Source organism: Natator depressus, chromosome 3 (genome assembly GCF_965152275.1).
Source record: "Natator depressus isolate rNatDep1 chromosome 3, rNatDep2.hap1, whole genome shotgun sequence".
In the NCBI taxonomy this organism is placed as follows: Eukaryota; Metazoa; Chordata; order Testudines; family Cheloniidae; genus Natator; species Natator depressus.
In genome coordinates this window covers 178,526,697-178,553,655 of record NC_134236.1, presented here as the reverse complement: position 1 = coordinate 178,553,655, position 26,959 = coordinate 178,526,697, and the positions used below count along the sequence as shown (strand labels likewise).

General features: G+C 41.8%; 1 protein-coding gene across 1 annotated transcript in view; it reads left to right on the top strand.

The window, feature by feature from the left end:
• ACYP2 (acylphosphatase 2) overlaps nucleotides 1-26,959 on the top strand; it is a 135,429-nt gene that overhangs the window by 11,588 nt on the left and 96,882 nt on the right. The window contains exon 3 of the mRNA XM_074949402.1: nucleotides 3,184-3,293. Coding sequence (XP_074805503.1) covers nucleotides 3,184-3,293 — 110 coding nt within the window. The remainder of the gene's footprint in view (nucleotides 1-3,183; nucleotides 3,294-26,959) is intronic.

Here is a 26,959-nt window from a genome sequence, read left to right as displayed (position 1 = left end):
GAGGGGTGCGGGGTGTGGTGGGGGCTCAGGGCAGGGAGTTGAGGTGCAGGAGGTGTGCAGCGTGCGGCAGGGGGCTCAGGGCAGGGAGTTGGGGTGTGGGGTGCAGGAGGGGTGAGGGGTGCGGCAGGGGTCAGGGTGCAGGGTGCAGCAGGGATTGCAGGAGGTGTGTAGGGTGAGGCAGGGGGCTCGGGGCAGGGGGTTGGGGTGCAGGAGGGGTTTGGGGGGGAGGGCTCCAGCCCGGCGCGCACCGGGAGCAGGGCAAGCTCCCTGCCTGCCTGCCTGCCCTGACCTGGTGCCACTCCGGGAAGCGGCCGGAACCTGGGGGAGTGGGGGCAGAGGGCTCTGTTTGTTGCCCTAGCCGCTCCTCCAGGTACCTCCCCCGAAGCTCCCATTGGCCGCGGTTCCCTGTTCCAGGCCAATGGGAGCTGCGGGGGGCGGTGCCTGGAAGCAAGGGCAACACACAGACCCCTATGCCCCCCCACCCCCAGGTTCCGGCCACTTCCCAGAGCGGCGCGGGGGCAGGGCAGGCAGGCAGGGAACCAGCCCTGCCCCTGGTGCACACTGCGCTGGAGCCACTCTAGGTAAGCCCTGGGGGGAAGCGGGGGGCACGGGGAGCTGGCAGGCCACAGAAAATAACCCTGTGGGCTGCGTTTTTGAGATCCCAATCTAGAGGCTTCAGTCATTGAATTTAAACATCATAAAGGCCTGACAATGTGTTGAATAGAAAACGTTAGTTTTGAGCTACTGAAGCAACGTGTATTCTCTTTTTATTTTTCTTCATGAAAATAAAAGTGCAGTGTTAATTCTTCAGAGAATTAAAGAAATGAATCTACAGTGCTTATGATTTTTTTTCTGACAGATGATGTCTAATAATCACATGATGTGGAAGTTTGGTCTCTGCAGCTCAGATCCCACCCAAGCTTCTCCACCAGTTCTGAACCTGCAGCAGGAGCATTACAATTCAAAAGAAAGGCAGAAACTCAGAAAACAAGAGGACACGTTTCACAGAGTGGAAATAGCTAGAATACTGTATTTTCTGAAAATATTGACCTATGTTTAATATTAAACATTAAGCTTTTTCAATATATGGTTATACTTGTAAAACAGCTGAAAGATGAAATGGCTGAAGGACTTAGAGTATAACATATGTCTTGAATTTAGTGACATCATTCATTCTACCCAGTCAGCTCTGGTCTATCCCAGGTACTCTGGGCTCCTGTGCTGAGTTGCCACTCCATCAGATATATGGTCCATTGCTTTATGCTAAGTTACTGTTAACTTGGAAGTGCGAATCTATGTCTGTGTGTGATTGAAAGTCATGACATCCTCCCATGCCTGCTTTATATTTAAGTGGAGAGAAGTGAGTATTGAGTGTTTTGTGTGAGGAAACAACGAGTCTATGCCTCTCTTATATTTTGATGCTTTATCTGCAGGCCAAATATAACCAAATAGACAATTTAAAAATTCTCTTTGTTACAGTTTAACAGATTTCAGAGTAACAGCCGTGTTAGTCTGTATTCGTAAAAAGAAAAAAGAAAAGGAGTACTTGTGGCACCTTAGAGACTAACCAGTTTATTTGAGCATGAGCTTTCGTGAGCTACAGCTCACTTCATCGGATGCTATGCATCCGATGAAGTGAGCTGTAGCTCACGAAAGCTCATGCTCAAATAAACTGGTTAGTTTAACAGATGCGACTGAAGACAGTAAAACACTGAAATTGTGCTGATAGTGTTTAAACAGGAACAGTTCTCCAGTAAACTAATCAATAATGACTTCATTCATAGCAGCCTAGGCCAGCCCAGTTGAGTGTATATGAAGTACACTAAAATGTAGTCCCCAGAGGCTAATAGCCAAATCTGAGTGCAGTATATGCAACTGGATAAAGATATATAAAGAGAGAGCCTCTATGCATACTCTGGTATATTAGTGTATTATTGAGCCACATGTAAAACAGAATGGAAAATTTTCAACTATATCTTTGAAAACTGCATTAAAGTTTACAATTGTGGTGAGTCTGACTATACTCTGCAGTGCAGCATGTAAACATGAAATGCATGCTTGCACACAGATTGTTTCTCCTCGATTGATTTAGAAAAGATGTAGACAGTTAAAATACCTGTGATATCTATATTTATACAACTGGTGTCTGAGAAGTAGACAAACATGTGTTGGTGAATATTGATTGACTTATTCCACCCAAAGAAGAAAGAGTAATTCTTAGCTGGATTTCAGAGAAGTGGACTTCCTATTCTGTGCAGTTTTGTGGTTTTAAAACATGTATATTTAAAGATACACATATGTTACTTAAGTTTGAGAGAGACAGATAATACAGAATGGCAAAACTTAAAAAATAGTGGAGATAAACTGAAGTGGCTGAAGCCAGCTCAGGAAGTGAATAAGTGACAAACAATCAGCATAAATTCACAATAATAATGTATTGCAAAAAGAGTCATATTAACAACCTGAACAATTAACTGGACTTCAATCTTTATTGCTACCACAATTCCCTCTTCTTCAAGTGTTTTGTTCTTCATTTACTTCTCAAGGCAAGTTGCTAATTATTTTGGCAGTTTGCTTGAAGATGGGATGTCACAGCTCCTTAAGGAAGTCTAACAAATTCAGAAGTGCTTTAACAAAAGATGAAGTTTTTACAGGCTTTTGTTTTTTGTTGCCAGTGTTATTTCTTCAAAATGGCAGCTATGGGGTGATGTGGAAGACCCTTGACCTCTGCACAAGATGATAACATATGTTGAAAATTCTTAAAATGGAGAGTGTAGATTTTTTGTCTTCTCCCCCAAATGGAACCATCAATAGGTTCTGACATAGCATGAGAAAACTATCCCAAAGAAGCTATACTGCTACTTGACTGATTGTCTGCAGTGTAACTTGGAAGTGGCGTCAAGGGATGATGTTATGATAAACACTGATAAGCACAAGGGGGATAAGTCTCACTTTCTTGTTGAAAAATTGTCTGCTTCTGCTGCAAGTCCAGAACCGGCAGGAAAATCCTGATGTTTGGGTAGGTGCATTAATATCTACAGATACTTTTTAGGAAGAGTTGGTTTTAAGAAAGTTGTGGAAGTGAAACTGGGGCTTTAAGACTACTCATGCACAACGTGTGTGTGTCATAACTGCTGGTGCTGAATATACTATGTGTATTTTTTGTTTTATTTTCCAAATCAGTACACAGAAGATGAAGCTAGGAAAATGGGAGTAGTTGGCTGGGTTAAAAATACCAGACAAGGGACTGTTACTGGCCAAGTTCAGGGCCCAGAAGATAAAGTAAATGCGATGTAAGTACTTCTGTGTCAATGTGTGTTAGCCTCATTAACCTGTCAAATTTGTTAAAATGATTCTGAAGAGAATGTAAAATTAGATTTAAGTATCAGTGACTTACTATAACAATAACAAATCACGGTTGTTAGAAACATGACATCTTGACTTCTGAGCAATAGTTAGCCTTCTGGTGTATGGGAGAACTGGGAAGAGGAGCAAAGAGGAATATTAAAAAATAGAAAAACAAAAAAGAGACTATGAAGTGGGAAAAACAAAAAATTAGAAGGAGGAAAACAGAATAGACAAATTAATAGGATCAGAAAGAAGGAAATGGACAATATCAGGAAAAAACCACCAATTGTGCCAGGACATAGGATGAGGGAAAATGGTATTGGTGTTGGGGAGGAATGTGTCTGCCTATATGTCCACTGTAAGTAGGGCCTTCCCCTCCAACAACAACAAAAAAGACTGGGGACCACTGCAATGTAATAGTATTTTCCATGGGTCTTCTGTGAGCGAGTGCCCTAAATGATACCATTTTTACCAAGATGTCTACCTCCAGCACTAAGCTCTGAGATACTATTTTAAATTTAAAACTTTTTAAAAAATTTAAAACTGTATGTTCTTGGTGACAAGTGCTAATCCTGTTAGCTTTCATACTGCTTGGATGAGTAAAATAGACTTACTTTTCCTCTGATTCTTAATAAATTATTATGAACAGAGTAGTAGATACCATTATATGGAGGTTGCCTAACCTCAGTATACAAACTTTTCTGACCTGTTTTTCAAGGATTCTAGTTCCTCCGTAAGTTGTAGCAGAACTTCACAATTTTCCAAAGGGTAGTCCTCATATCAGAGACTTGCCTTTTGTTGTCCACATGGAAATCCATTCAGATCTGGTTGAATTATAAGATGTCAAAATTGCCATTTGCAATCTGTATTATGCCCAGCAGAGGTTGCTGAAGGCTCTCTGCTAAAACTTTTCAAGATACCACATGTACGAGGCATGTTCCCCAGTATCTCGTTTTAGCATGGCACATGTAGCTGTGTCTCCAGATGGGAATCAGACAAAATAGATCCTCTTCCTTGTCCTACTTGCCCTGTCAAAGTACACATTGAGCTAGGGACATTTGCACCAGGCTAGGATCAAGGAGACCTTACACTCATGTTTTCTAACTGCTGTTGGTAATTCAGTTCCTTTCACAATACTTGTCATTGAGCAAGGCCTCATACCACCCTGAGAAGCAACAGAAGCTGAAAATAGAATACGGCAGACAAAAGTCTTATTTCATTAGCCACACTGCCTCTTTTTAAGAACCTCCCAAATCTATGTATCTGATTATGCTGTAGGTAAAATGAGGCTACTCATGCATATGTAATCATTGTTTCAGTATGTTGTGCATTTCCTAATAGGTGGTCCACAAATGATTACAGCCTACTCCTGCTGCCAGTTACTGGAGTTACTCCTTTCACTGTAGTGAGTGCCGACTGTGCTGAAGGTCCAGAGTTCAAACCCTGATGATGATGGATTGGGGGTGGATGAGTTACAGTTGCACATAATGTAATTTGCTTACCTCACACAGTTAAGTGACACTATTATAGTTTGGTATTACAGTAGTGCTTACTGCCCTCTACTGCGATTGGGTTCCTATTGTGATAGGCACTCTGCAAAAACATAGAGAGATTCCATATCCAGAAGAGTTTACAATCAAAGTAAGACAGAGAGATGACGTAACTTGCCTAAGGTCATATAGCAGATAAGTGACAAAATCCAGATTTTCTGAGTCCAACACCCTATCCCCTGGGCCACACTAACATTGCTACAGTTTTGTGGGGTTTGGGAGTGTTTTTACTTTTATATACTTGTCAAATGTGTGAGACATGACAGATGATACTGGTGTTGAGTTTAGTGATGGAAGACAAACCAAAAGAAGTCAGGTGTGTGTGTGTGTGTGAGATGGCAGTTGCTTGGTATAAAGAAAAAAGGAAGTTGTATTAGGCAAGGACAATGATTTAACAAAAGGCAGAGTCATGAATGGCAGAAAAAAGTCTGAAGGGAGTGTTCAGGAACTTGTTCATTATTGATGTTCAAAATTTTCTCAGGATGTTCTGGCATTTAAAACTAAACTGAGAACACTTGTTTGCTGCAGCTCAACAGAAATGGCTATCTCTGTTGCTCTCAACCCCTGGTTTAGGCAAGACCTAAAGGAAAAGGTTTTTAAAAAGAAAGATAGTTTCTGTGGCAAAAAAACCTGTCACTTCTGTCACATGTGCCCTTTAATTCAGAAACACCCTTGCTTCTCAAACAAGATTACCGTCCCCAAAGAGAAGCAGGTGATAACTCTCAAATTGGAAGATAAGGAAAGTGGACAAAGTGACTCCAAAAAGTGTTTGCTAGCTTATTGCAGAGTACTACCTACTGTAGATGTGTTTCATAGGAAACAATCGGATGGGTGGCAAGCTTCTTATTTTCCAGAGTGTGTGACAATATGCCACAAAATATTGCTCATCCATCGCATATTTTGGATAGACCTTTCCAGTGTTTTAACTCACATTTGCTATTGTGAAACATTTAAAAAGAAAACTACCTATTTTGCTCATTCCAGAAATGTGAAGTTCTTAAAGATTAAGCCAAATTATTTGTCATAGTTATTACTTAATTTATTCCACTTTCAGGGGCTTTCCTAACACATATAGTCAACATCTACATTTTGATATCTGTCCCTTTATGCAAGACAGTGTCATGCCAGTGGAGCTGAAATTTTGTATGGAAACTGCTATAATACACTTAACAAATGATATAATGCAGCTCTGATGGTATTTTATATGAGTTTCCGAGGTAAAGCTTATTACAGTAACTGTAGCTTGTTTTAGTTATGAGGCATTATGAAAGCAGTATATGATTGTACATACTTTATTTGCTGTAGCACCAAATCACAATAGGTAAAGTTGAAGACCTAGAGCTTGCCTACACACAAAAGTTGTACCACATAGAGGGGGAATAAGCTATACCAGGGTAAATCACCTTTATGTTGTTAAAACTGCATCCACACTAGAGGTTTTACTGGTATAATTTCAGTAAAAAAATCACACACACCCCCAACCAAAATAGTTATATGGTAGAAAAACTGTGTGTAGGCTTGGTCATAGCTTCAAACGTAATCCTACAGAAGCACAGACATTTCAAATTTTGATTTTATGTGCATTTCATTGTTATTAGTATTTTAATGTCAGGAGTATCAAAACCAAAAAAGTAGATACTTCTATAAATCATGGGCTGTTGTGGAACCATTTTAGTAGATTTTGATTGTGTACTTTAGGAAATATTTTGCATGGTTTTATGACACCGTAGCATATAACAACCATTGTTTCATTAGAAAGATTTGTGTAAAGATTTGTATAACAAAGTGTACTCTGGGTTGGGTGCATTATAGTGTAATGTTACTGTGACAAAGTTCCTCCTCTGCCTTGGTGGGTCCAGCGCTTATTGGCGGATTTGCTCGCCTCAGAGGTTCACAGCAGCCCTCAGTTTGACCACTTTCGTGGCTCAAATCTGCCGTTCACTCAGTTAGCCTCATCACTGGCCAGCATGGGGAAAAGGAAGAAGAACAATCCCCACAGTCTCTGCTGATCCACCTAGTGGATCGGGGAACAGGCCAGAGACCTTCCCCTCTGGTGGAACCCACAGTCCAGTTCAACTCCTCCAGTACCAAGTAGGGAGTTGCGGGGATGGGCGGAACCCGGGCCCGCCCTCTACTCCGGATTCCAGCCTAGGGACCTGTGGATTGCAGCTGTCTACAGTGGCTCCTGTAACAGCTGCGTGACAGCTACAACTCCCTGGGCTACTTCCCCATGGCCTCCTCCCAACACCTTCTTTATTCTTACCACAGGACCTTCCTCCTGATGTCTGATAATGCTTGTACTTCTCAGTCTTCCAGCAGTATGCCTTCTCACTCTCAGCTCCTAGTACCTCTTGCTCCAAGCTCCTATCACACGCACACCACAAACTGAAGTGAGCTCCGTTTTGAAACCCAGGTGCCCTATTAGCCTGCCTGTCTTAATTGATTCTGGCGGCTTCTTGATTGGCTGCAGGTGTTCTAATCAGCCTGTCTCCCTTAATTGTTTCCAGAAAGTTCCTGATTGTTCTGCAACCTTCCCTGTTACCTTACCCAGGGAAAAGGGACCTACTTAACCTGGGGCTAATATATCTGCCTTCTATCACTCTCCTGTAGCCATCTGGCCTGACCCTGTCACATTACTTATTAGGTAATTTGTAAAAAAGTAACTATACTGTATATATGCAGTTGTAGTTCTATCTGGTACTTATATTTTTAATTAAATTATTTAAATTAGGAGTATGTAGTGTAAGTAAATTATAGAGATATATACTAAAATTTTACATAGCCATATTGGATTTTGTATTTAACTCACATATGTATAAAAGGTACTTTGCCCTTTAGTTGCTTTTTAAACCTCTGTATCTTGACCTTATTTTCCTTTGATTAAATATCCAAATCACTAGTCGATGTTATGGAATAGCAAGGTTACATTTCTTGTTTTATTTTGGACATTTTTGAGGTACAAAGATAAAAACACTTTTTTCATTTGGTAAGCTGGTAGTTGTGGAGGTGTGTTCACTTCCTATAATGTAAAACCTTTGTACTTTTCCTAAACTTTTAAAAAATAGCATATAGGCTCAGCCTATATTAATTTTTAGCCTAAAGCAATGTGTTAAATTTTTTATATGTCCTTGAAGAATCATGATTTTTAAAAAATGGAACATTGGCAAACCGTTGTCTGTTGTAAATGTATTTTTTAATTCCTGTGAAATAGTTCTGTGAAGAAATAGGCTGAGGAACTTTCTAGGATGCTTGTTGAACTCATATTTTTTTAAAATGGTTTTCATACAATATGTATGATAAGAAATCAAAACATATAAATCTGGATTTCAAAAAAGGCCTGCAGTCTCTACCATCAGGAAATGAAAACTTCAAATGCTGCAATGTCTTTAAAAACATGGGTGTGGCTTTTCTTAAGGTTATGGAAATCTGGAATACAGCAGTGGCTGTCATCATTAGGAGCGCTGCCTGGAAGCACAGCAGTCCCTCTGTGTTGTTCCCAGGCCAGCTTTCAGGGACATTTTGTATGTGTGTTGTGTTTTCTTTTTCTCCTTCATTGCCTCATTCTTGTAATAAGGATGATGGACGGTGAAAGCTTTCTTTTGCAAATTGCATTACATCTAGCCAATTTGAGATGCAGCTTCTGACAACATTTTCTTTTATATGAATAGTTTAAAAACTATTGTTTTGTTAAAGTTAAATCTACTTTTTGCAAAGTAAAAGAAAACGGAAAAAGAATGTTACATTTCCTGATAAACCATTTAAATGTTGCATCTTTAGGGATTTAGGTGTGATTAACTAATATGACTGCATTATGCACAGTAACTATGGTTTTTGTCCTGGGGATTTAATGTCAAGTTGATTTTTTTGGGTTGCAAGATACATTTTTTTGGGGTTGCAGAGATTGTCCACATCTATATTAGCAATTTGTTTAACAGATGAACTTTGCACTTATTTTCATGAATAGTTTTGTTAGGTTAAATGTTGTTATAATTCAAATGTAATATTTAAGGGGTGATTGTGTAGCTAACTCACAGTGCTTTGCACTACTATGCAAGAGGCCTGGGTTTCATTTTCTATTCAGAGGCAGATTCTCTTTTCACATAAACTGGTGTAAATTTGGAGTATCTCCACTGAAGTCAGTAGAAATACTCTAAAATTTACACACAAGTGTAACTGCAAGCATAATTTGGCCCCTGATTATCTCCTATCCTGTCAGCTGCTAGTGGTCCTCAGAATGCAATTGGGAGAGGGAATGCTCTGTGCCACCTAATGTCACCGTGCCTCAGTGGGTCACAGCTGAGAATACCAGATTCAGGACAAACTGCTGAGAAATAGGGCAGACTCACCCCCGAACTGGTGGTTATTCTACCATCAGATATATGAAGCCAGTAACAAAAGTAAACTTCTGTCTCACCACACTGGTTAACAAGAAGTTAAAAATGCAGTCATCCTCGCCCTTGCTTCATCACCCAGACACTGGACTCTATGATGAGTGGTTATTGAAAACCAATTTCATCACATATAGGGTCCTCTAATCCCAAGATATCAGCCACATAGCCAGGTCAATATATAATTCAGATTTTACCCAATAATCACGCTGTTGCCAATTCTTTAGTATCTAATATCTAAAGGTTTATTTATAAGAGAAAAGAAAGAGGAGAGAGTTAAAATTTTTAAGGAAGTCATGTACATACAATCATTGTAAAGTTCTTGGATCAGGTTTGTAGGGCTGATGTTAAAGACTGCTGGCTTGTAAAGTCTTTGGTAACTTCCAAAAAATTGGACGCTCCTCAGTCCATAGTCAGTATGCTCTTTTTAGTGTTAGTCCAGAGATCAGAGCAGAAAAGAGGCAAAATGGAGATGGTTCCAGGGTTCTTTATACCTTCTCTCATATGGAGGGATTGCTCTCAGTCTTAGTTTGTGGAAAATTACGGGCACAAGATGGAGTCCAGGATCAAATGAGGAAGGTCTCACTGGATGGTGACAAGCTTCTTCTATGACTCATGAGAGCTAAGTGTTTTTTAATGGACCATCATCTTGAATAGCTCATTCACAATGTGCTTGCCAGACTAGATGTAAATTACCTGGTGGGTGTTACCCCAGAGCAAACACGTTTGAAACATAAATCTATATGAGCTAGTGAACAGGGGACTGCAAACAGGGGAGTCTGAGAGGGAGTTTGTGGGAGGGAGACGTAATATAATCACTATGATTAGGAAGGGCCGCATCGCCAGCGCTGCTCCTGTCTTCTCCACCTGCACCTGTATCCAGACAGACAACCCAACCCTGGATGCCTCTACCCAGATCCTGGTGTGGACTTGCAGAGACTGTTGCCTCCATTTCCTACTCACAGAAAGCCAGGCTGGGAGGACCTTCCAGTGTGAAAGGTGCCTGCTGGTGGAATCTCTCAGGAAGCAGGTGGGAAAGCTACAGGAGAAGGTGGCTAGGCTGAGCAGCATCTGTGCCCATGAGGAATTCCTTGAGAGTATTCATATGGAGGCATCCAAGGCTGAGGAAGCTATCCAGCTACAGAGGACTGCTGTCACACCACCGGGGGAAGAGGATATGGCTCTGTCACAGGGAGGACACTGGCCGCTGGTTACTTCTGACAGCAGGCAGTGCTCAACCCCTACTCCCAACTCACCCACCATGTTCATGGAAAACCGATATGCTGCCCTGGCAAGAAGTGATGAGGAATCACCTTCAGAGGTGGAGTAGGAGAAACCATGTACCCCCAAGACTGGGAGGATCTCAGCCACCACGCCCAGGAGGAAGCGTAGGGTAGTGGTGGTTGGTGACTCTTTTCTGAGGGGGACGGAGGCACCCATCTGTTGCCCTGACATGGCATCCCAGGTGGTATGCTGTCTGCCATGAGCCAGTATCTGAGACATTACAGAGGGATTGTTGAGGATCATCCAGCCCTCTGACTACTACTCCATGCTACTCATCCATGTGAGCACTATTGATACTGCAAGGTATGACCCTCAGCAGATCAGAAGTGACTACAAGGTTCTGGGAGTAAGGGTGAAGGAGTTGGGAGTGGAGGTGGTGTTCTCTTCGATCCTTCTGGTCAAGGGTCGGGGCCCAGGCAGAGACAGATGCCTCCTGGAGCTGAATCCCTGGCTGCGAAAATGGTGTCATCAGGGCTTCAGCTTCCTTGACCAAGGGATACTATTCCAGGAAAAAGGACTGCTAAGCAGAGATGGGATCCACCCGTTGAGGAAGGGGAAGGGTATATTTGGATCCAGACTGGCTAACTTAGTGAGGAGGGATTTAAACTAAGTTTGAAGGGGGCAGGTGACCAAAGCCCACAGGTAAGTAAAAAATATGGAGACCTGGGAGAAGGGTCGGAATTTGCGGGGAGCATGGGCTGTTACAGCAAGGATAAAAGAAAGACAAGACAGAACTGGGGCAGGGGCGAAATCGAATCAGTATCTTAGATGTCTGTATACTAATGCGAGAAGTATGGGGAATAAACAGGAAAAGCTAGAAATGCTAGTAAATAAACAGAACTATGACATAGTTGGCATCACAGAACATGGTGGGATAATACGCATAACTGGAATATTGGTATAGAAGGGTACAGCTTACTCAGGAAGGACAGGCAGGGAAAAAACGGTGGAGGTGTTGCCTTATGTATTAAAAATGTATACACTTGGACTGAGGTTGAGACAGACTTGTTGAAAGTCTCTGGGTAAAGATAATAGAGGTAAAAAACAAGGGTGATGTCAGGGTAGGGGTCTACTACAGACCACCTAACCAGGAAGAAGAGGTGGATGAGGCTTTTTTAAACAACTAACAAAATCATGCAAAGCACAGGACTTGGTGGTGATGGGGGACTTCAACTACTCAGACATCTGTTGGGAAAATAACAGAGCAGGGCACAGATTTTCCAGCAACTTCTTGGAATGTATTGGAGACAATCTTTTATTTCAGAAGATAAGACTCATAGACTTTAAGGTCAGAAGGGACCATTATGATCGTCTAGTCTGACCTCCTGCACAACGCAGGCCACAGAATCTCACCGACCCACTCCTGTAATAAACCCCTGACCTATGCCTTTAAACTCGTGGTTTAAAGACTTCAAGGTGCAGAGAATCCTCCAGCAAGTGACCCGTGCCCCATGCTGCAGAGGAACGCGAAAAACCCCCAGGGCCTCTGCCAATCTGCCCTGGAGGAAAATTCCTTCCCGACCCCAAATATGGCTATCAGCTAAACCCTGAGCATGTGGGCAAGACTTACCACTTCCTGATGCCCAGTTTATATCCATTTGTTCTTGTGTCCATATTGGTACTGAGCTTAAATAATTCCTCTCCCTCCCTGGTATTTATTCCTCTGATATATTTATAGAGGGCAAATCATATCTTCCCTCAGCCTTCTTTTGGTTAGGCTAAACAAGCCAAGCTGTTTGTCTCCTTTCGTATGACAGGCTTTCCATTTCTCGGATCATCCTAGTAGCCCTTCTCTGTACCTCTTCCAGTTTGAATTCATCCTTCTTAAATATGGGAGACCAGAACTCCACACAATATTCCAGATGAGGTCTCACCAGTGCCTTGTACAACGACACCAGCACCTCCTTATCTCTACTGGAAATACCTCGACTGATGCATCCCAAGACCGCATTAGCTTTTTTCATATCACATTGGTAACTCATAGTCATCCTGTGATTGACTAGTACTCCGAGGTCCTTCTCCTCCTCTGTTACTTCCAAGTGATGCATCCCCCAGTTTATAACAGAAATTCTTGTTATTAATCCCTAAATGCATGACCTTGCACTTTTCACCATTAAATTTCATCCTATTACTATTACTCCAGTTTACAAAGTCATCCAGATCTTCCTGTATGATATCCCAATCCTTCTCTGTATTGGCAATACCTCCCAGCTTTGTGACATCTGCAAACTTTATTAGCACATTCCCACTTTTTGTGCCAAGGTCAGTAATAAAAAGATTAAATAAGATTGGTCCCAAAACCAATCCCTGAGGAACTCCACTAGTAACCTCCTTCCAGCCTGACAGTTCACCTTTCAGTATGACTGGTTGTAGTCTCCCCTTTAACCAGTTCCTTATCCACCTTTCAATTTTCATATTGATCTCCATCTTTTCCAATGTAGCTAATAATTCCCCATGTGGAACCGTATCAAATGCCTTACTGAAATCAAGGTAAATTAGATCCTCTGCATTTCCTTTGTCTAAAAAATCTGTTACCTTCTCAAACAAGGAGATCAGGTTGGTTTGGCACGATCTACCTTTTGTAAAACCATGTTATATTTTGTCCCAATGACCATTGACCTCAGTGTCCTTAACTACTTTCTCCTTCAAAATTTTTTCCAAGACCTTGCATACTACAGATGTTAAACTAAAAGGCCTGTAGTTACCCGGATCACTTTTTTTTCCTTTCTTAAAAATAGGAACTATGTTAGCAATTCTCCAGTCATACGGTACACCCCTGAGTTTACAGATTCATTAAAAATTCTTGCTAATGGGCTTGCAATTCCATGTGCCAGTTCCTTTAATATTCTTGGATGAAGATTATCCGGGCCCCCTGATTTAGTCCCATTAAGCTGTTCGAGTTTGGTTTCTACCTTGGATGTGGTAATATCTACCTCCATATCCTCATTCCCATTTGTCATCCTACCATCCTATCCCTAAGCTCCTCATTAGCCTCATTAAAGACTGAGGCAAAGTATTTGTTTCAATATTGGGCCGTGCCTAAATGATCCTTAACCTCCACTCCATCCTCAGTGTTTAGCGGTCCCACTTCTTTCTTTGTTTTCTTCTTATTTATATGGCTATAGAACCTTTTACTGTTAGTTTTAATTCCCTTTGCAAGGTGCAACTCTACATGGCTTTTGGCCTTTCTCACTTTATCCCTACATGTTCTGACCTTAATAAGGTAGCTTTCCTTGCTAATCCCTCCCGTTTTTCACTCCTTGTAGGCTTTCTGCTTTTTCTTAATCACCTCTCTGAGATGCTTGCTCATCCAGCTTGGTCTACAACTCCTGCCTATGAGTTTTTTCCCCTTTCTTGGGATGCAGGCTTCTGATGGATAAAGCTACTAGGGGAGAGGCTGTTCTAGATTTGATTTTGACAAACAGGGAGGAACTAGTTGAGAATTTGAAAGTGGAAGGCAGCTTGGGTGAAAGTGATCATAAAATGGTAGAGTTCATGATTCTAAGGAATGGTAGGAGGAAGAAGAGCAAAATAAAGACAATGGATTTCAAGAAGGTAGATTTTAGCAAACTGGGGGAGTTGGTAGGTAAGATCCCATGGGAAGCAAGTCTAAGGGGGAAAACAATTGAAGACAGTTGGCAGTTTTTCAAAGAGACATTATTAAGGGCACAAGAGCAAACTATCCCACTTCACAGAAAAGATAGGAAGTATGGCAAGAGACCACCTTTGCTTAACCAGGAGATCAGAAAAGACTCCTTCAAAAAGTGGAAACTAGGTCAAATTACAAAAGATGAATATAAACAAATACAAGTAAATAGGGACAAAATTAGAAAAGCCAAGGCACAAAACAAGATCAAACTAGCTAGAGACATAAAGGGTAACAAGAAAACATTCTACAAATACGTTAGAAGCAAGAGGAAGACCAAGGAAAGGGTAGGTCCATTACTCAATGACGGGGGGATAATAATAACAGAAAATGTGATAATGGCAGAGGTGCTTCATGACTTTTGTTTCAGTTTTCACCAAGAAGGTTGGTGGTGATTGGATGTCTAACATAGTGAATGCCAGTGAAAATGAGGTAGGATCAGAGGCTAAAATAGGGAAAGAACAAGTTAAAAGTTACTTTGGCAAGTTAGATTTCTTCAAGTCACCAGACCCTGATAAAATGCATCCTAGAATACTCAAGGAGCTGATTGAGGAGATATCTGAGCCATTAGCGATTTGAAAAGTCATGGAAGATGGGAGAGATTCGAGAGGAGTGGAAAAGGGCAAATATAGTGCCAATCTTTAAAAAGGGAAATAAGGAAAACTCAAGGAACTACAGACCAGTCAACTTAACTTCTGTAGCCGGAAAGATAACGGAGCAAATAATTAAGCAATCAATTTGCAAACATCTAGAAGATAATAAGGTGATAAGTAACAGTCAGCATGGATTTGTCAAAAACAAATCTTGTCAAACCAACCTGATAGCTTTCTTTGAAAGGGTAACAAGCCTTGTGGATGGGGGGAAGTGGTATCATAGAATCATAGAATAACAGAGTTGGAAGGGACCTCTGGAGGCCATCTAGTCCAACCCCCTGCCCAGAGCAGGACCAATCCCAACTAAATCATCCCAGCCAGGGCTTTGTCAAGCCTGATCTTAAAAACTTCTAAGGAAGGGGATTCCACCACCTCCCTAGGTAACGCATTCCAGTGTTTCACCGCCCTCCTAGTGAAAAAGTTTTTCCTAATATCCAACCTAAACCTCCCCCACTGCAACTTGAGACCATTACTCCTCATTCTGTCATCTGCTACCACTGAGAACAGTCTAGATCCATCCTGTTTGGAACTCCCCTTTCACGTAGTTGAAAGCAGCTATCAAATCCCCCCCTCATTCTTCTCTTCCGTAGACTAAACAATCCCAGTTCCCTCAGCCTCTCCTCATAAGTCATGTGTTCCAGTCCCCTAATCATTTTTGTTACCCTCTGCTGGACTCTCTCCAATTTTTCCACACCCTTCTGGTAGTGTGGGGCCCAAAACTGGACACAGTACTCCAGATGAGGCCTCACCAATGTCGAATAGAGGGGAACGATCACGTCCCTCGATCTGCTGGAAATGCCCCTACTTATACACCCCAAAATGCCATTGGCCTTCTTGGCAACAAGGGCACACTGTTGACTCATATCCAGCTTCTCGTCCACTGTCACCCCTAGGTCCTTCTCTGCAGAACTGCTGCCTAGCCATTCGGTCCCTAGTCTGTAGCGGTGCATGGGATTCTTCCATCCTAAGTGCAGGACTCTGCACTTGTCCTTGTTGAACCTCATCAGATTTCTTTTGGCCCAATCCTCCAATTTGTCTAGGTCCCTCTGTATGCTATCCCTACCCTCCAGCATATCTACCACTCCTCCCAGTTTAGTGTCATCCGCAAACTTGCTGAGGGTGCAATCCACACCATCCTCCAGATCATTAATGAAGATATTGAACAAAACCGGCCCCAGGACCGACCCTTGGGGCACTCTGCTAGATACCGGCTGCCAACTAGACACGGAGCCATTGATCACTACCCGTTGAGCCCGACAATCTAGCCAACTTTCTACCCACCTTGTAGTGCATCCATCCAGCCCATACTTTAACTTGCTGACAAGAATACTGTGGGAGACCATGTCAAAAGCTTTGCTAAAGTCGAGGAATAACACGTCCACTGCTTTCCCTTCATCCACAGAACCAGTTATCTCATCATAGAAGGCAATTAGATTAGTCAGGCATGACTTTCCCTTGGTGAATCCATGCTGACTGTTCCTGATCACTTTCCTCTCATCTAAGTGCTTCAGAATTGATTCCTTGAGGACATGCTCCATGATTTTTCCGGGGACTGAGGTGAGGCTGACCGGCCTGTAGTTCCCAGGATCCTCCTTCTTCCCTTTTTAAAAGATGGGCACTACATTAGCCTTTTTCCAATCTTCCGGGACTTCCCCCAATCGCCATGAGTTTTCAAAGATAATGGCCAATGGCTCTGCAATCACATCCGCCAATTACTTTAGCACTCTCGGATGCAACACATCCAGCCCCATGGACTTGTGCACGTCCAGTTTTTCTAAATAGTCTCGAACCACTTTTTCCTTCACAGAGGGCTGGCCACCTCCTCCCCATGCTGTGCTGCCCAGTGCAGTAGTCTGGGAGCTGACCTTGTTCGTGAAGACAGAGGCAAAAAAAGCACTGAGTACGTTAGCTTTTTCCACATCCTTTGTCACTAGGTTGCCTCCCTCATTTAGTAAGGGGCCCACACTTTCCTTGGCTTTCTTCTTGTTGCCAACGTACCTGAAGAAACCCTTCTTGTTACTCTTAACATCCCTCGCTAGCTGCAACTCCAGGTGTGATTTAGCCTTCCTGATTCCATTCCTACATGCCCGAGCAATATTTATATACTCATCCCTGGTCATTTGTCCAATCTTCCACTTCTTGTAAGCCTCTTTTTTGTGTTTAAGATCAGCAAGGATTTCACTCTTAAGCCAAGCTGGTCGCCTGCCATATTTACTATTCTTTCCACACATCGGGATGGTTTGTCCTTGTAACCTCAATAAGGATTCTTTAAAATACAGCCAGCTCTCCTGGACTCCTTTCCCCCTCATGTTATTCTCCCAGGGGATCTTGCCCATCAGTTCCCTGGGGGAGTCAAAGTCTGTTTTTCTGAAGTCCAGGGTCCATATTCTGCTGCTTTCCTTTCTTCCTTGCGTCAGGATCCTGAACTCGACCATCTCATGGTCATTGCCTCCCAGGTTCCCGTCCACTTTTGCTTCCCCTACTAATTCTTCCCGGTTTGTGAGCAGCAGGTCAAGAAGAGCTCCACCCCTAGTTGGTTCCTCCAGCACTTACACCAGGAAATTGTCCCCTACAGTTTCCAAAAACTTCCTGGATTGTCTGTGCACCGCTGTATTGCTCTCCCAGCATATATCAGGATGATTGAAGTTGCCCGTGAGAACCAGGGCGTGCGATCTAGTAGCTTCTGCGACTTACCGGAAGAAAACCTCGTCCACCTCATCCCCCTGGTCCGGTGGTCTATAGCAGACTCCCACCACGACATCATCCTTGTTGCTCAGGCTTCTAAACTTAATCCAGAGACTCTCAGGTTTTTCTGCAGTTTCATACTTGAGCTCTGAGCAGTCATATTGCTCCCTTACATACAGTGGAACTCCCCCACCTTTTCTGGCATCCCTGTCCTTCCTGAACAGTTTATACCCATCCATGACAGTACTCCAGTCATGCGAGTTATCCCACCAAGTCTCCGTTATTCCAATCACATCATAATTCCCTGACTTTGCCAGGACCTCCCGTTCTCTCTGCTTGTTTCCCAGGCTTTGTGCATTTGTATATAGGCACTTGAGATAACCCGCTGATCGCCCCTCATTCTCAGTATGAGGCAGGAGCCCTCCCCTCTCACATGCTCCTGCTCATGCTTCCTCCCGGTATCCCGCTTCCCCACTTACCTCAGGGCTTTGGTCTCCTTCCCCCGGTGAACCTAGTTTAAAGCCCTCCTCACTAGGTTAGCCAGCCTGCTCGCGAAGATGCTCTTCCCTCTCTTCGTTAAGTGGAGCCCATCTCTGGTAGACGTGGTATATCTTGACTTTAGTAAAGCTTTTGATACCATCTCGCATGACCTTCTCATAAACTAGGGAAATGCAACCTAATGGAGCTACTATAAGGTGGGTGCAAAACTAGTTGGAAAACTGTTCCCAGAGAGTGTTTATCTGTGGTTCACAGTCATGCTGGAAGGGCATAACAAGTGGGGTCCCACAGGGATCAGTTCTGGGTCTGGTTCTGTTCAATATCTTCATCAGTGATTTAGATAATGGCTTAAAGAGTACACTTATAAAGTTTGCGGATGATACCAAACTGGGAGGGGTTGCAAGTGGCTTGGAGGATAGGATTAAAATTCAGATGATCTGGAGAAACTGGAGAAATGGTCTGAAGTAAATAGATTGGAATTCAATAAGGACAAATGCAAAGTACTCCATTTAGGAAGGACATCATTTGCACACATACAAAATGTGAAATGACTGCCTAGGAAGGAGTACTGTGGAAAGGGATCTGGGGGTCATAGTAGACCACAAGCTAAATATGAGTCAACAGTGTAACACTGTTGCAAAGAAAGCATACATCGTTTTGGGATGTATTAGCAGGAGTGTTGTAAGCAAGACACAAGAAGTAATTCTTCCGTTCTACTCTGCGCTGATTAGGCATCAACTGGAGTATAGTGTCCAGTTCTGAGCACCACATTTCAGGAAGGATGAGGACAAATTGCAGAAAGTCCAGAGAAGAGCAACAAAAATGATTAAAGATGTAGAAAACAGGACCTGTGAGGGAAGATTGAAAAAATTGGCTTTGTTTACTCTGGAGAAGAGAAGACTGAGGGGGGACATGATAACAGTTTTCAAGTACATAAAAGGTTGTTACAAGGAGGAGGGAGAAGGATTGTTCTTCTTAACCTCTGGGGACTGGACAAGAAGCAATGGGCTTAAATTGCATCAAGGGAGGTTTAGGTTGGACATTAGGAAAAAATTCCTAACTGTCAGGGTGGTTAAGCACTGGAATAAATTGCCTAGGGAGGTTGTGGAATCTCCATCATTGGAGATTTTTAAGAGCAGGTTAGACAAACAGCTGTCAGGGATGGTCTAGATAATACTTAGTCCTGCCATGCGTTCAGGGGACTGGACTAGATGACTTCTCGAGGTCCTTCCAGTCCTATGATTCTATATAGCCAATATTCATAACTTCAGATACAAAAATAATACATGCATATAAACAGATTCATCATACTCAGCCAATCATAACTTTTCCATTGACACCTTACACGACATGCTTTGTTCAAGATTTGTTGCAATTTTCTAACAGTGGCTGTATCAGTGATATGAACAGTCATGTTTCAATCATACAGCATGACACCTAATAGTGATTTTCTTCTAGTTAGTAAGTGGGTAGTATTGATAGAATTTGATGGCATCCTCATTCACTCCTAGGTCAGAAATATCGTGCATTTAGTATGGGACATCAACCCTGGAAGATTTAAAGGTGGGGAAAATGAGTCTGGTCCTGAAAGCTCTGACAGATTTACAGAAGACTCCAGTGGAAAAAGAAACCCATTGAGGTGTCATTCAATTCTGAATAGTGACAATAAATCCGAACTGTGACAGTAAAAAGAAAGCATTGTGGGCTTTCATGTTTATTGTGTTGTCTGTGATTTTCAGAGCAAATATACTCATTTTACAGGTGAGAAGTTGGTTTTCTAGCCGTCAGCCCTACAACTCCAATCTGGAAATCAAGCTGTGTTCTTTCTGGATTGTGTATCATCATATCTTAAGTGTATTGTAGTAAAATACAATATGAGCTATAAAACTTGAGGTAAAGAGTATTAAATTGGACCTCTGTTATCAATTCTGTGAGTGATGCATGAACCAAAAAAGAATTCACCTTACTCCCACAGCTGCATTGGCTCTGCTGTATTAAAAATATAAAAAGTAGTAAACTTGCTTTTGTCACGAAAGTAATCAGATATGACTTGGAATGTGCATGGGAAAGAGATCTGTGAAATAAGGAACAGCCATTTTTAAATAGTCCCTTTTCTGATCATAACTGCACATTAATGTAAAAAGAAAACATTAAAGTAATGCATTGTTGGCTTTTTTTCCAGAATTTTCAGCACTTTTTTTTTCAGGCCCCAAAGTCACATTCTCCTGGGCCTTTACACGTTACATGTTTTACAAATTAAGGTTTTTGACAAGTATTGTAAAAGAAAAGGAAAGAAAGAAATGCATACTTCTTCTTCAAGTGGGCTGACCATCTGAACCTGGAGGGACTTCCCCTAAAGGCATGGCTCCTTCATGGTTCCATCATAATGAACTAACCTGTTTTGAACAGGTTAAACACGTATTACTAAACAGTAGAAGACCAACCACATGCAATGCTTACCTTCAGAAATGGAAAAGATTCTACATATGGTGCCAAAACAAACAAAGTAATGCAGTTTCTGCTCCTTTGCCCATGATATTGGATTATATCTTGGAACTGAAAAAATCTGGGCTTTCCATTAGTTCAGTCAAAGTACATCTCACGGCTGTTGCCGCCTTCCCCCACAAGATTGATGGGGCATCGCTATTTGCACACCCAATTACCAAACGTTTTGCACACCCAATTACCAAGAACGTTTATCCCAAAGTACGCACACCCATGCCACCCTGGGACTTGAACCTAGTATTATGCTGCCTCACTGGGCCTCTGTTTGAACCCTTGACATTCTCTGACACACCTATCAATAAAGGTAGCATTCTTAGTGGCTATCACATCAGCTTGTCATGTGGGTGAGCTAGGGGCATATATACCCTAAACCAACATTTTCAAGGACAAGGTCACCTAAGACTTCATCCAAAATTCCTACCTTAAATATCTCTTCTTTCCACATAAATCAGCCAGTTCATCTCCCCTCATTCTTCCCCAAACCACACAAGAGTATACAAGATTCAGTACTACGCACTCCTGACATCAGGTGCGTGCTAGCATTTTACCTTTCTCAGGCTTTTCATTTCCACTACAGAACATTCTAAAGGCTCCACTATCTCTACACAAAGACTATCAAAATGGATCTCCGGGTGCATTCACCTCTGCTATCAACAAAAGAACCTAAAACCCCCACTGGGGATCAGAATTCACTCTACCCGATCCCTTTCAACTTCAGTAGCCTTTCTCAACAACATACTGATCATGGACATATGTAGAGCAGCCACTTGGGCCTCTGCACACACATTTATGAAACTATGCAAATGACCAGAGCTCAAGATCGGATGCACTGTTAGGTATAACAGTGATATCATCACTTACTCAAGCAACTCCGAAGCCCATTCCATCCAACCTGGGGCACTGCTCTACAATCACCTGAAGTGGAGCACCCAAAGGAACGTCACTTGAAGAAGGATCTTTAGCCAAATGGTTATCCTTCAGTATTGACCCTTATTGATCCAGTGGAGTTAACTCTTTAAATAAGTGTCTTTTATGACTCCTATAATTTTTTTATTAGATACAGTTTAAGATCATGATCCAAAGCCCATGGAGGTCAAAGAAAATATTCCAATTGACTTCAGTGGGCTTTGGATCAGGCCCAAAATCTTGAATTCCACCATACAGTAATACAGGAGGATGAATATAATTACTTACAGTCACTTTTATAGATAATGACCTTCTGTATACTTCATTCTGCCTAATATAAGTAGACTTATTTTTTCCTCGTTTTATTTTGTTATACTGTTCACTACTTTCCCATAGAGACTCAAGTGTATTACAATGAATAGATTGTACCATCTATTGAGTCTTAGTAGAATGAATTTTTTGTGATTCCTCTCTGAATATGAAATTAATATTTTTGGAACTCTGTTCTCCAGTATGCTATCTTCCATTGAATTCGTATGTCAATCTAGGACAGGAAGTGAAGGAAATTGCTATTGACTGATGAAGCTTTATTAAATTTTACAAGGAGCTCTGGTTTCTGATTTCCTCAGGAGAATGAGATAGGAGTGCTCCGCAGGCCTTGTGCTCAGTCCTTGTGGGGATGGAGCATCTTGCAGTTCTCTTTAGCTTTCTCTGGTGAAATTTAGGTTGTGTCACTGAATATTCCACTCAGCTTCCCAACCTGGAAAAAACAGGGAGGAATTTAGTTTTTTAGAACTCTAGAGGCCCCCAGAGGATCTAGTCATAAAAAGAATAAATCTTTCTTTTTGCACGTCCTCTCTCAGTCTTAGTTAAAGTTGATTGTAGTTCAGCAGAGATGAATACATCTAAGAAAAAAATTTAAATGCAAACATCAGCAAGTAGAAAGGTATGATAGCATATGGCACAAGAAGGAGGTTTGGGAGTTGTCATAAGTGTTAGAATCTTTATTCCAGTCTGGTGCTGCGAAGGAAGTAGATAGAATGCTGAGTAACATTCCTTTGGGAAATGGAGTACAATAAATCAAACAAAGTATAATTGCTGTCGTGCAAGACTGATCAGAAACACAATTTTTTGGTAAAAGGGTTAGATTTCTACCAAATCCATTTAAATTATGTAATATTTTTATATAAATTATGATCCATCTCTTCTAAATCCTAATCTCTGAAACAATAATCTGTATTTTGGGGTGTTAGTTCACTTCCTTTAAGTGCTCTGCTCTCTTTGAAGCATATGAGCAAGGTAAGAGAACCACTTAGAGGGACTAAGCTAGTAGATTCTGCAGTGTGAGAGTAGTGTAAGCAATGTTCCTAACCCATAGTGCAGAGGCTGGAATTGTGATAACAGAGAGAAAGGAAAATGAAGGGAAGGCACCTCAGAGAAATCTGTTTATGTGGATGAAGACTAAGCAGAAAAGGAAGGGAGAATAGTAGGAACACAGTGCGGTGAGGAAATGATTGATGGTCAGACAGCAAAAGGCAGAAAGAAATGAGAAGAGGAGGGAGGCAGGAGGAAAATGTGGCACAAGAGAAAGAAGATAGAGAAAGCAAGATGAAATGAGAGAAAAGATAAGAGAATGGGATGAGAGCTCAGACAAGAGACCAAGTGAGAGAGGATAAACAGGGGGAAAAAAGCAAAAAGGGGCAGAGGTGAGGGAGTTCAACCAGGCAAGCTGAGAACTTGAAACTAAGTGCCAAAGCACAGTTCTTCATTCCACCTTGGTAGACATATGGTTTGTGTAACAAAACAAATATTTGCAGTCCTAAGACTATGCAGAGGCAGTGACATTGTAACCCTGGGGTTGAATTCCTGTATACTGTTGGATGCTGAGATTCTAGAATAGGGAAATGCATGAGGAGGATAAACTCTTAGTTTAGCTAGATGTTGACCAGAGCCAGTATAGTGTTGGGAAGGAAGTTCTAAACTAAGGAGAGTTGGAGATCTGAATATCCCTTAACTTTCAGAGTCTGAGTGGGGTGAAAGCAACTTGGAGAAGATCTGGTTTGAATACCTGAGGACTAAATAATTGCTGGAAGGTCTGGGTGGCTAAAAACACCTATCTGTAGGTATTAAAGAGAGTTTTTCTTTTGTATTTAGGGGCTGAATGTGTATTGGATATTGGAGTCTGTTTCTTATTTGTATGTCTTTGTTCCTTGTCCATGTTTGTAAACATGAGTGTAAATACATTTCATATTTAATGTTATCCAATAAGTTGCTTAAAAGTGAAGGTGTACAAGGGGTACAATAGCTTTATTTGGTCTGCCTCTGAGAAACACTGCATTAAAGAAAGAAGCATGAGGGGAATTCATGGAGACACACTGTCCTGAGGAAATGAAGCACGTGCTGCTGGTGGTATAAAAACAAGTTATTAAAGAAACTGACCAAAAAGCATGTTAGACTCATAGACTTTGAGGTCACAACGGACTATTATGATCATCTAGTCTGACCATCTGCACATTGCAGGCCACAGAACCTCACCCAACAGCTACTGTAATAGACCCTTTACCTCTGGCTGAGTTACCAAAGTCCTCAAATCATGATTTAAAGACTTAAAGTTACAGAGAATCTGCCATTTACACTAGTTTAAACCTACAAGTGACCCTGTGCCCCATGATACAGTGCATGGTGAAAACCCCCCAAGGTCTCTACCAGTCTGACGTGGGGGAAGATTCCTTCCCAACTACAGATATGGCATTCAGTTAGACCCTGAGCATGTGGGCAAGACCCACCAGCGAGACACCTGGGAAAGAATTCTCCATAGCAACTCAGAGCCATCCCCATCTAGTGTCCCATCACCGGCCACTGGAGATATTTGCTGCTAGTAGTCGCGGATCAGCTACATGCCATTGTAGGCAGTCCCATCATACCATGCCTTCCATAAACTTATCAAGCTCAGTCTTGAAGCCAGTTAAGTTTTTTGCCCCCACTTGGAAGGCTGTTCCAGAACTTCACTTCTCTGAAGGTTAGAAACCTTTGTCCAATTTCAAGGCTAAACTTTGGTAGCTCCAAGTAGATATGTCTACTAGTATGTGCAAGAAATGTGCTTGTCTTTAAAGCTATAAATAGGTAGGCAGAAGATACAAGGGCATATCTAGATTTGTTTTTAGCTGAATGGAAATATGGCAACCATAAAATGTTCGCATAGGGTTTTTTATTGTACAGCCATGGACGGTGAGTATCAAAGGCCATGGGATGCTAAGCCGCCCCTAACCCAAGCTGTGACCCTGCCCACACTCTGCCCCGAGGCCCCGCTCTCACTACACCTCTCCCCTGAAGCTGGTGGAGGCTCAGCTCCAGCCAGTGGCCTGGAGCTCGGGCTCAGGCCTAGCCAGTGGCCCATGGTGGGGGATCAGGCTAGCCGGCGCAGCTGGGGAAGAGGTGGGAAGGCCTCGGGGCTCCGGCAGGCAGGGGGTGGGGCCTCGGGTGGAAGGAGTGGGCCAGGGGGGTTCACCCTCCGCCCATGTGCACAACAAAAGTGGGACAAATACAGCCATCTTTTCTATAGCTTCAAAGAGCCCTGCGTAATCAACCCAACCTGGTTTCACTGTGTAAACGGATGGGGTCCGAATGTGGGGAGAGCTGTTGATGCTGGGGATCCAGTCTTGTTTGGATGCACGTACTCACCTTTGTGGGTATTGGCTGTTCAGCCACTCTGGCTTGGGAGGAGGATACTGCCTTCTTTGTACATCTCCCCAGGGCCTGGTGTTGCTTTTTGGGCTGTGCATTAAGGTCTGGATTTGCTCCTAATGGCATGGAGATAATACCATTTCCCTAAAGGTGTGTTACCAAAAGTCTCTAGAATGACTTTTGAGTTTTCCTACTTTTAAAATGAGCACACAAAAACGCTGCTCTTGGATGTGTACACATTGCTCCAACTGAAAGGACAGGTCCAGTGAGGGTTCGAGGGAGACGACGACATCTCTGACCCTATGTGTTTCTGAAAAACACTCTCTGGTTGCTTAGGACATTTATTTTTATACATTTAAAATTTAAATTCTCCCACTGAAATGTCAGGATTTTCTCCATGGCATTTTTTGCCATTTGTATGATGCAGATATGGAAAATCCATTAAAATTAGTTATGAAAAAAGTCTTTGCAGTACCAGTGTAAAGGAGTTTCTCTTTACTTTTTTCCCTAATTTCTTATTAAATTTTAAAATGATGACATACAGAACAGGAAAGTTCATATAAAGAAACAAACTTTGAGACCAATGTGACAAATGGTTGCTCCTGCACAATGGCACTTCTCATGGGTGTAACTGCTTGCAGGATCAGGTCATTTAACAGAACTAAGTGAAAATAAACAACTGTTTTTTCAGGTCCCCATTACTACAAACTCTTGTGCATGTGCTTAATTTTAAACATGTGAGAAGACCCAGGGTATTCAGTTGGACGATTCATTTGCTTAAAGTTTAATATGTGTCCAAATCTTAGCAGGATTAGGGCTTTAGGGCTAAATTCCTCCCTGTTTTACACCCTGTGAGTGAAATCCTGGCCTTATTAAAATCAGTGGTGAAATTCCCAGGATTTTGCCCTGCATATCTTCGCTGAAATCTGTGGGATTAGCAGGGTGTGAATGAGGGCAGGATTTTGCCCTTCATACATTATTGTAGTTTGATCATCTGCATTTATTTTCTGAGAATTACATTTTAAAAAATTCTCAGAAGAAAAGGATTAAGTAATTTCTATATTTTCAGGGTAGTGTTTAAAAATGTACGTATTTTACAAATATATTTTAATTTACGTGGAAAACCTTACGAACCATTTCTAGAGGGTAATATACCAAAAAGTTATATCATTGGGTTAAATATTTGTGCAAAGTATCCTTGAAAATAAATATTTTTATTTATTTTTATTATTAGATAACAGCATTTTGTATGATATAAAAGGCATCTTTGTTTAACACTAGCTTTTATTGTAGTTATAGGTGCATTGGCAGGTTTATAGAAGTCTTGTACCTAAGACCCTGCTAATTGTACGTTGGTTCTTTTATTGAATAATGCCTACTTTTTAAACTCTAGGTAGAGCTTTTTTGTTTTGTAGATATTTGTACTTTTCACCTGTTCATGCTTCGTTTGAAATACTGTAAGGTATTTTTAGACTATTCTATAGAATCTCTTCTGTTAGTTAGGGGCTTTTTCCCCCACTGTATTTTATAGTCCTGTTCCCCCGTGTTATTACATGTCCACGTGGACAGCATACCATTACCCTTCGTCACGAAAAGCTTCATTTCACAGAGTTTTCACCTGTCATTGAGCCTGTGAATCAAGAATAGTAAGGTCACTTTCAAAGCCAAGTTAGACCTATAGCAGTGCATAACTGAGACACAATGTTATGCAGTATTAAAATAGATTGAAGGATTTCCTACCAGTCCAAAATATGTTATTTTAAAAAACGAAATAAAACATCTCTTGTTCCCTTTGCATAAAAGAGAACTGTA